Source organism: Saccopteryx bilineata, unplaced genomic scaffold (assembly GCF_036850765.1).
Source record: "Saccopteryx bilineata isolate mSacBil1 unplaced genomic scaffold, mSacBil1_pri_phased_curated manual_scaffold_49, whole genome shotgun sequence".
Classification (NCBI taxonomy): Eukaryota; Metazoa; Chordata; class Mammalia; order Chiroptera; family Emballonuridae; genus Saccopteryx; species Saccopteryx bilineata.
In genome coordinates this window covers 120,008-129,612 of record NW_027095475.1, presented here as the reverse complement: position 1 = coordinate 129,612, position 9,605 = coordinate 120,008, and the positions used below count along the sequence as shown (strand labels likewise).

The 9,605-nt window shown below is 39.8% G+C and overlaps 1 protein-coding gene across 1 annotated transcript; it reads left to right on the top strand.

Moving 5' to 3' along the window:
* The first annotated feature begins 1,705 nt into the window (after positions 1 to 1,705).
* On the top strand, positions 1,706 to 7,199 carry LOC136318349 (T-cell surface glycoprotein CD1b-2-like). The gene is made up of 6 exons (XM_066250699.1): positions 1,706 to 1,860; positions 2,113 to 2,379; positions 4,206 to 4,466; positions 5,080 to 5,359; positions 6,030 to 6,122; positions 7,096 to 7,199. Exons 1-6 carry the CDS (start codon positions 1,761 to 1,763, stop codon positions 7,115 to 7,117), a joined length of 1,023 nt encoding a protein of 340 aa, XP_066106796.1. The 5' UTR covers positions 1,706 to 1,760; the 3' UTR covers positions 7,118 to 7,199.
* Positions 7,200 to 9,605: the final 2,406 nt, after the last annotated feature.

Here is a 9,605-nt window from a genome sequence, read left to right as displayed (position 1 = left end):
CACACGCTCCAAATCTTGTTTTTTATCAACCAGAGCTGGCAGCTCATCAAGGGCTCAAGCTCACTGGGCAAAATTCAGACTCATCGCTAGGACACTCTTAAGCACCATTCGTTTTCTGTTACCCCGGTCCCCAAGTTATCTTAACAAGGAGAGTTGAAGAACATGCAGGTGTTACTGCAGTTGTACGTGCATAGCCTTGCATTGAAGTGCAGGCGTTTTCAGTCAGTTTCAGTTTGAATGTGATTTTTCTTTTCCAAGCTGATATTTCCATGAAAGTCCTGACCAGGGAAGATGGCATATGGACTCTGACCATTATTCAATCTTCCTGACCTTGTGTTTGGTCTCCCCAGGATCATTCCTTCTTTGTTTCTTCTTTACCACTGTTCTGACTGTTCCTCCACCACTCACATACAAAGAAGGACCTACATACACATATCTCTTCACACTCCTGAATATACCCTCATATTAATGCTCCTTGAAATAGCTCTGACCTTTGGATGTTCATTCCCCCATCCTGGCCTTGGACTCAGCCTTTCTCACCCAGAATCTGCCCTTCTTCCTTGTGGCCTAACCAGGACCTAACCACTCCTGAGTGGGCTCTTCCTGACTGGTCTGCTATCTTTCTAACAGGCTCCCCATCTAGCCCATTAAAATTAATTATTTCAACATTCCTTTATTATTTTCACATTGTCATTAACAGATTTCCTCACACTTCTTCCAAACTGCAGTCTTCCACATGATTCACCAGAAAATGTTCCTTCCCTTTAATCTTTTTACTTTGTAGATTGTTGACTTTACCTCGCTACAATGTCAAGAACTACTGAAAAGAAGGTCATATACTGGTAGAGAATGTAATTTTCCTATCAAGAACTGCTATGGCATAAGATAATTTTCCTTGAAGTATAAACTGTAGTATTTATTTGATTTGATTTTAGGATATGTGTCTTCAGTTCCATGTACTGGCAAATGTTTTAAATGTGTTCCCTTTAGGGCCCTGGCCGTGGATGCATTTCATCCTGATAGGCCAAGGTTGCAGGTTCAATACCCAGTCACAGCCATATAGTAATCAATAAATGCGTAAATAAGTGGAACCACAAACTGATGTTTCTGTTTTTCTTTCTTTCTCTCTCTCTTACCCTTCCTCTTTTTAAAATCAATTAATAAGTGTTGGAAGAACTAAAAACATTGAAAACATGGAAAAATAATGCTCTGCCTTTTGTAAATGGTCAACACACACACACAAACACACACAAATGTGTTGTTAGGGAGACAAGACAAAAGGATAAAATGAGAAAGAGGAGCCATTGAGAACGTGCAAGAGAAGAGAGGGCCATGCAGAGGAAGATGGAGTTGGGTGGATGAACCAAAAGAATTTTCCTAGATTAAGGCAGGCGATTGTTTCCCAGTGCCTATGATTTAAAAGATGTTACAATAAAAAATTGGGGAAGAAAAATAACCTTTCAAAACTATATGGTGGCTTTTTCAAGGTAGTATAAAGAAAGCTGAGGTCAGGAAGAACATCTGGAAGCCAGGAAGATAAGAAGAAAAATCTGGAAGTCAAGGGCTGGAGTGGAAATGACAGGCAGTGGGAGGGTCATGGTGTGGGAGGCACAACTTTTCTCTGATGTTCAACGTGGATGAGGTAGAGACTTGTCCCTTGGAAGAGGAAGATGCTATAGAGCACTGAGGAAATAATAAGTTTGCTGAGTTCAGAGATCAAACAGCAGCTCAAAGAGTCAGAGCTTTTACCTACCGGTGAAATGCTGCTTTTGCCACTTCTGTTGCTAGCAGATCTCATCCCAGCTGCTGACAACAAGCGTGGACAGAGCATGGTAAAAGTAACTCTAGCTGGAACTCTGGGTGTGGGTGGTCTGGAAGAAAGCATGCTGTGCGTACCGCTGAGGGTCTGGGCCAGCCCATCTCCAGCCTTCTTCTTCTATTTTGGAGGCTGAGGATGGAGCCAGAGGCCCTGACAAAAGCAATTGTTTCTGGCATTTTGCTGTTTAGACTCTGGGTTTTTTTTCCTAGATATTTTGGGTTTTCTTTTCCCCCACCCCTATCCCCTGCTGCTTTTCTCTTTTTTCACATTTCCTATCCTTCCACTACTCACAGCTCTCCATGGGCCGACCTCTTTCCATGTCAACCAGATATCATCATTTGTCAACAACACCTATGCACAAAATCAAGGCTCAGGCTGGCTGGACGATTTGCAGATCCATGGCTGGGATAGTGGCTCAGGCACCGCCATTTTCCTGAAGCCTTGGTCCAAGGGCAACTTCAGTGATGCAGAGGTGACTGAGGTGGTGGAAACGTTCCGGGTCTATTTCATCGGAGTCACTCAGCTAGTACAGGATCAGGTCAGTGAATTTGAGTTGACATGTGAGTGTTGTTCTCTGATCTGGGGAGATTACCAATGATCTCTCTCTCTCTCTCTCTCTCTCTCTCTCTCTCTCTCTCAGTTCATGCTGCTGTACCGCATGATCTTTCTCTCTCCTTCCCAGTTAATCCAAACTTTTGCACACACATCTCTAGAAGCAGTCTTCCTCTTAGACTCCATACCTCCACAAGGTATTTCAGATTCTTCCTGCTTCTTGCACCTTGCCTGATACAGAACTCCTTTTCTGTATAGATTTTCCCTTTAAACACCAAGAAAGAGGCCTTCACTTTTCCTACCCTGTCCCCGAGTGAACTAAATGTGATTCCTTTGTTTTCAGTCCATCTCCTAAGCATCTCCTGCCTGCTCCTCCTCTCAATGTAATTCTCCCATTTGTCCTGGAATGTGTACTTCCTCCTGACTTTATAATCAGTCTCCTCAGATTTCCCCCTTCTTTCTTCTCACCCACTGTACTTTACTACAACAGTCTTTTTCCACCATTTATGATATGTTTACTTTTTCCCTGTTCTCTTCTATGAAGAGGTCTCTGAATAGCTTTGACTGGGTAGCTCAGTGATTTAGAGCACTATCCCAATATCTTAAGTTTATAGGTTCAACCGCCAGTCAGGGCTTATAGAGAACTCAACCAATGCGTGCATGTATAGGTGGAAAATAATCGATGCTTCTCTCTTTCTCTCTTTCTCTCTTTCTCTCCCCCTCCCTCCTTCCATCTCTGAAATCAATCAATCAATAATTTTTTTTTAAACTAACAGTCTCAGAATACAGTCATAGAACATTTGACAGTCAGGACATGTTCTGAGAAATACATTATTAGACAATGTTATTGTTGTGTAACTATCAGAGTACACTTAAATATACCTAGATAAGATAGCTTACCATACACCTAGTCTATACAGTATATTTTTTGCTTCAAGGCTAATATACTATACAGCAGATTACTGTACAAAAATATGTATCATTAAATCAAACAGAAGAGTAAATTATGCTATCAAGTGATGCAGTAAACATGACAGGTGTAAGGCTATTGCTGGTATAACACGACATACTTTTACAAAAATTTTTTTTCTAACTAGAAAGCGTGCATTCTAAAATAAAAACTAAAAATATAATAAATACAGAAACTAGTCACATTATTTATTATCATTATCAAGTATTATGTCCTCTACATATTACATTGTTATTCTCTTATACAACTGGCTGCACGGTTTTTTACCTCAGTATCACCACAAACACATGAGCAATGCTTTATGCTGTTAACAATGGACATGATGTCAGTAAGCAATGGGAATTTTTCAGCTTCATTATAATCTATGGCAGTGGTCATCAACCCCCCGGCCATAAACCGATACCGGTCCGTGGGCCATTAGGTACCAGTCTGCAGAGAAAGAATAAATAACCTACATTATTTCCATTTTATTTATATTTAAGTCTGAACAATGTTTTATTTTTAAAAAATGACCAGATTCCCTCTGTTACATCTGTCTAAGACTCACTCTTGATGCTTGTCTCGGTCATGTGATACATTTATCCGTCCCACGCTAAAGGCCAGTCCGTGAAAATATTTTCTGACATCAAACCGGTCAGTGGCCCAAAAAAGGTTGGGGACCACTGATCTATGGGATTACCCTCTTGTACATAGGTTTTTATTCACTGAAAGTCATTATGTAGCACGTGATGATAGTGGATTTGCTTTTGGCTCCTTTAACATCTCAAACATTGATGCTCACCCAAATCAAAAGAGTAGGTTCTTTGCCCATCCCTTTCCTCTTTGTTGGTTTTTAAATATCTTTTTCTTTTTTCTTCTATCTAGATCCCTTTGAGATCCAGGCTATAGGAGGCTGTGAGTTGCATTCTGGGGAGACCACTGCTTTGGGAGGAGTGGATTTTGCGAGCTTCCAGAATAATTTGTGTGTGCCTGCTGCACAGGGCAGCCCCAGGGCACAAAGGTTTTGCGCACTTGTCTCTGAATACCAAGGTCTCATTAATATCATAGAGACGCTCCTCTCAAACACCTGTCCTCGATTTCTCTTGGGCATTCTCGATGCTGGGAAGGCGAAACTACAGAGACAAGGTTAGTCCTGTTCTCTCTCCAAGACTTTTCTATGTCACTTTCCACCACTTCTCTAAATCTTATGGGAGTAGTTCCCTAAGAGAGAGGAGCTTAATCAATAAATTTTGGGGGGTTCCAAAGGAGTGGGAGAATTCACTGTTCAAAGTTGTGGGTTTCTGATTCCCTATGCCAGGGGTCTCAAACTCGCGGCCCGCGGGCCGCATGCGGCCCGCCGAACAATTTTGTGCGGCCCACAGACTAGTCCAAGAAGTTCAAAATATTTTGGATAAAATTAAGTAAGCCTAGGGGCCTACTTGTATTTTTCATTTCTATAGCATCCTAGCTAGATATTAGCTTAGTTAACAGCAGTTGTGATGCGAACTACAGTTTCTGGTCGTTTTGTGACACTGAGTAAACTGCATGTATGATTGTGCTTGTTGTACTGATTTTTTTTTGTTTTCAACTGCAGTGAGAAAAGTGTTGAGTAACAGTTGCCTTTTGTAGACCCAGTGCGGCCTGACGAACGGCTGTGATCTTGCTCTGTGGCCCACATGCTGAGTTGATTTTGAGACCCCTGCCCTATGCTCTGGATTAGTGTCATAATGTGACACTGTCCTGCTCCTTTCTGCCCCAGTGAAGCCCGAGGCCTGGCTTTCCAGTGGCCCCCCTCCTCTGCCTGGTCATCTGCTGCTGGTGTGCCATGTCTCAGGATTTTACCCCAAACCTATATGGGTGATGTGGATAAGCGGTGAGCAGGAGCATCCAGGAACTCATCAAGGTGACATCCTGCCCAGTGCTGACGAGACGTGGTATCTCCGAGTAACCCTGGACGTTGTGGCTGGGGAGGAGGCTAACCTGAATTGCCGAGTAAAGCACAGCAGCCTGGGAGGCCAGGACATCGTCCTCCACTGGGATGAGAAGAACTGGACTGGACCTGGCCGGAAATGGGAGGAGATGGTCCACAAACATGGAGGGAGGGGCGAGCGAATGGTGAGACTTAGTGGGTGTGACAGAGAAGCAAGGAGGGAGGGAAGGAGAAAAGGAAAGGAGGAGGAAAAACAAGAGAGAGAAAGAGATAGATGACCTAGGCAGCAATGTTTAACTGGTGTGCCACAGGATTTTTTAAAACACGCAGTACTTGTCTATTTAGTAATGAGTGGATTTCTTGGATTGCCATATTTTAAAAATGACAACAGCCAACACAATAATATCCATCTGGTGCGAATGAATCAAATTTTACTTATTTTTTTTTATCAGATCAGTTTAAAATATATTTTGGGGGGTGCCACAAAATTTTAGTAATTAGTGTGTGTCATTAGATAAAAAAAGATTGAAAATCACTCACCTGTTATATAGAAAATAAGAATTATGGGCTTATAAATTGGGTGACATGAGATAAGAAGAAATGATAGAAGATAGATAAGGATTATTGTGTTAGAGAATCTGAGAGGGGAAGTTAGCTATGCCTTTACATCAAAAGGAGGTGAGTGATGGAGCTGACACCCAGGTGAGCTAAGGAAGGGCAGGATGAGTCAGAGAATGGGTATTTCAGTGACATCTGTGTGTCTTCTCTCAATTTTCAGGACATCCTACTTCCACCACGGTGATAATTTTGGCAATAATATTGCCCACCTTTATTCTTTTGATATGTCTTGCATTATGGTACTTGAGGCGAAGGTAAGTTTAAAAAAAATCTTTCTTTTCTGTTCACCTTCCACTCTTTTATACCATTTTTATTTATTTACATCACTTAAGCCTCGATCTTACTTTCATTTATTTTTTAATTTATTGGGTTGACATTGTTCACCAAACCATAGAGGTTTCAAGTGTACAACTCAATATACCACCATCTGCACTCTGCATCCTGCTCCCTCTCCCCAGATCAGTGACCCTCCCCTCCTCCCCTCCCTCTCTCCTCCTCCCTCCCCCTCCACCCCCTATTCTCTCTGACTACTGCCACCCTGTTGTCTGTATCTATGTCTTATCTGTTTATGTTTTGGGCTAATCCCTTCGCCTTCTTTGATCCAGTCCCCTCTTTCCCTGTCCCCTCTGACAGCTGTCCATCTGCTCCCTGTGTCCCTGCCTCTGCACTTTCCCCCACTTCCCACGGATTTTATATAAATCTGTGTTTTAATTGTGGTAAAGTATCCATGACATGAAATTTATTATCTCCATCATTTTAAATGCATAGCTTAACAGTATTAATTACACTTCCATTTTGTGCAATTAATCTCTAGTACTCTTTTCATCTAGAAAAATTAAAGTTGTATACCCATTAAACAACATCTTGTCGTTTCACGGTCTTCTGGGCCCAGACATTCAACATTCCACTTTCTGCCTGTATAACTGTGACTACTCTACATACCTCATGTCAGTGAAATCATTATTTGGTGTTTTTTTATGACTAGATTATTTTATTTAGCATAATGTACTTATGGTTCAGCTATGTTGTAGCATGTGTTAGAATTTATTTTCTTTTTAAGGAAGGCTGAATAATATTCTATTGTATTTATATAACATGTTTGTTTATTTATTCACCTGGCAATGGATATCTGGGTTGATTCTATCTTTTGGTCATTATGAATAATTCTGGTATGAAATGGGTGTACTAATATATCTTATGTAGAGCTAAAACTGCTTGTGTTAACAGGTCATATCAGATTATTCAGTGAGATTTCATCATTTCTCCTTTCCCATTTGGAATAAATACCCAGAAGACCAGAAGCTCAAGTTGTCAGCACAGGAGTCAATGTCATCATATTTAATAAAATAATTATCATATTTAACAACTCAGAGTTTTCTTAGGTTGTGAGATATATTATAATTTATACAATAGCAAAAAGAGAATTAAGAACTATAAGATGGTATCAATGCTGGACTCCAACCAGATTTCAGAGATGTAAGATGAGAGAAAGAATCTATTTTATAATAGATAAAGTACAGACAGACGGTCCCTGACTGAAATTTTTTTACTTTATAATGGTGTTAAAGCAATACATATTTAGTAGAAATGATGCCTGAATTTTGATTCTTTCCTTAGCTACCCACATGGAGTCATAAAATCATGAAGATAAACCACCAATATTCTCCTATATATTTATTGTGTTAGATGATATTGCCCACATGTAGGCTAATGTTTTGAGCATGCTTAAAGTATGCAAAGCTTAGTTATGCTATGCTGTAAGCTACTTACATAAAATGCTTTTTTATTTTTATTTTTAGCAAAAGAGAGGGATAGACAGGGACAGACAGACTGGAAGGTATATGGGAAGCATCAACTCATAGTTGTAGCACCTTAGTTGCTCATTAATTGATTTCTTAGATGTACCTTCACTGGGAGGCTCTAACTGAAACTCTGACCCCTTGCTCAAGGCAGTGAGCAAGGGCTTAAGCCAGTGACCTTTAGGTCCTCCAGTAAACATGGGGTCATGTGTATAATCCCACACATCAAGCTTGTGACCTAGCATTCAAGCTGGTAAACCTGCATTCAAGCCGTATGAACCTGTGTTCAAGCTGGTAACCTTGGGGTTTCAAAGCTAAGTATTCAACATCCCAGGCTGATGCTCTATCCACTGTGCCCCCACCTGGTCAGGTGTATTAAATGCTTTTTTGACATATGATATTTTCATTTTACAATGGACTTTTTGGCATGTTTCTACATTGTAGATCAAGGAGCATCTGTGTATAATTTAATGGTGAAATATCTTTGTATTCCTGTTTCAAAACATTTTTTCTGCTTGTGCTGAAATAACATTTGTCAAAGTAAGCTAACTAAAATTATGCTGTAATAGTTATTTTTGCAGAGATACTAATTTTTTTAATTTATTTATTAAATTTAATGCAGTGACATTGATAAATCAGGGTACATATGTTGAGAGAAAACATTTCTAGATTATTTTGACATTTGATTGTGCTGTATACCCCTCCCCCAAAGTTAAATTGTCTTCTGTCACCTTCTATCTGGTTTTCTTTGTGCCCCTCCCCTCCCCCAACCCCTCTCTCCTTCTTCACCCTATCCCCCCTCCCCCACCCTCCACCCCCCACCCCTGTTGCCATCACATTCTTGTTCATGTCTCTGAGTCTCATTTTTATGTCCCTTCTATGTATGGATTCATGTAGTTCTTAGTTTTTTTTCTGATTTACTTATTTCACTCCGTATAATGTTATCAAGGTCCATCCATGTTATTGTAAAGGATCTGATGTCATCATTTCTTATGGCTGAGTAGTACTCCATAGTATATATGTACCAAAGCTTTTTAATCCACTCGTCCTCTGACGGACACTTGAGTTGTTTCCAGATCTTCGCTATTGTGAACAATGCTGCCACAAACATGGGGGTGCATTTCTCCTTTTCGAGCCGTTCTATGGTGTCCTTGGGGTATATACTAATTATTTTAATGTGATTTCTCTGTCACTATCTAGATGACTTTCTAACCTTCAAGGCCCATTTGTTGACACTTCTTTCTCCTTCCCTAGTTCTACAATGGAAATACCTTCCCTTGTCTGGTGTCATGCAGAGATCCATTTTACTCAGTGTCCTCAACATAGAAGGCTTCTTTTGCTTTTGTATTTGAAAGTCCCTTGAGGGAAAGCTTGTTCTAAATGGATCTCTGGCAAGATTTTTTACTTGCATATGTATTGGTTCAGTAAAATTATCTGAGTTGATATAACTGCCATGTTAATAGGTTTAATCAAAATTACTTCTTTCCTCCTTTTATTCTTTATATTTGATATTTTATCTCTTATTATCAATAAAGTATTTCTTAAATAGCAAATATATATGTATAGATACCATGTTCTCCATTTTTATGCCCTGAACCCCTCTGGAAAAACACCTTCATGCCCATACTATAACTAGAGTTTACCTAAAAGATTAATCTGAATATGATTCTGTTCCTCATTTCTTAGTGAGAATAAATGAGAAGTAGGATATGTGAGGGATAACAGTGCAAAGAAGTTGTTAAATAGTCAAGTCAGAATCAAAACGGCTATTCTTGCTTTCAGGGACTTTGAGATCTATGGTGTATCAATTCATTTTTATCTTTGACATATATGTATACTTTATTTATTTATTCATTCATTCATTTATTTATTTATTTTGCTTATTCTAGTGGTAGGATTCAGATAATTTCCCAACAGATTCTCTGCCCTAATTATTGT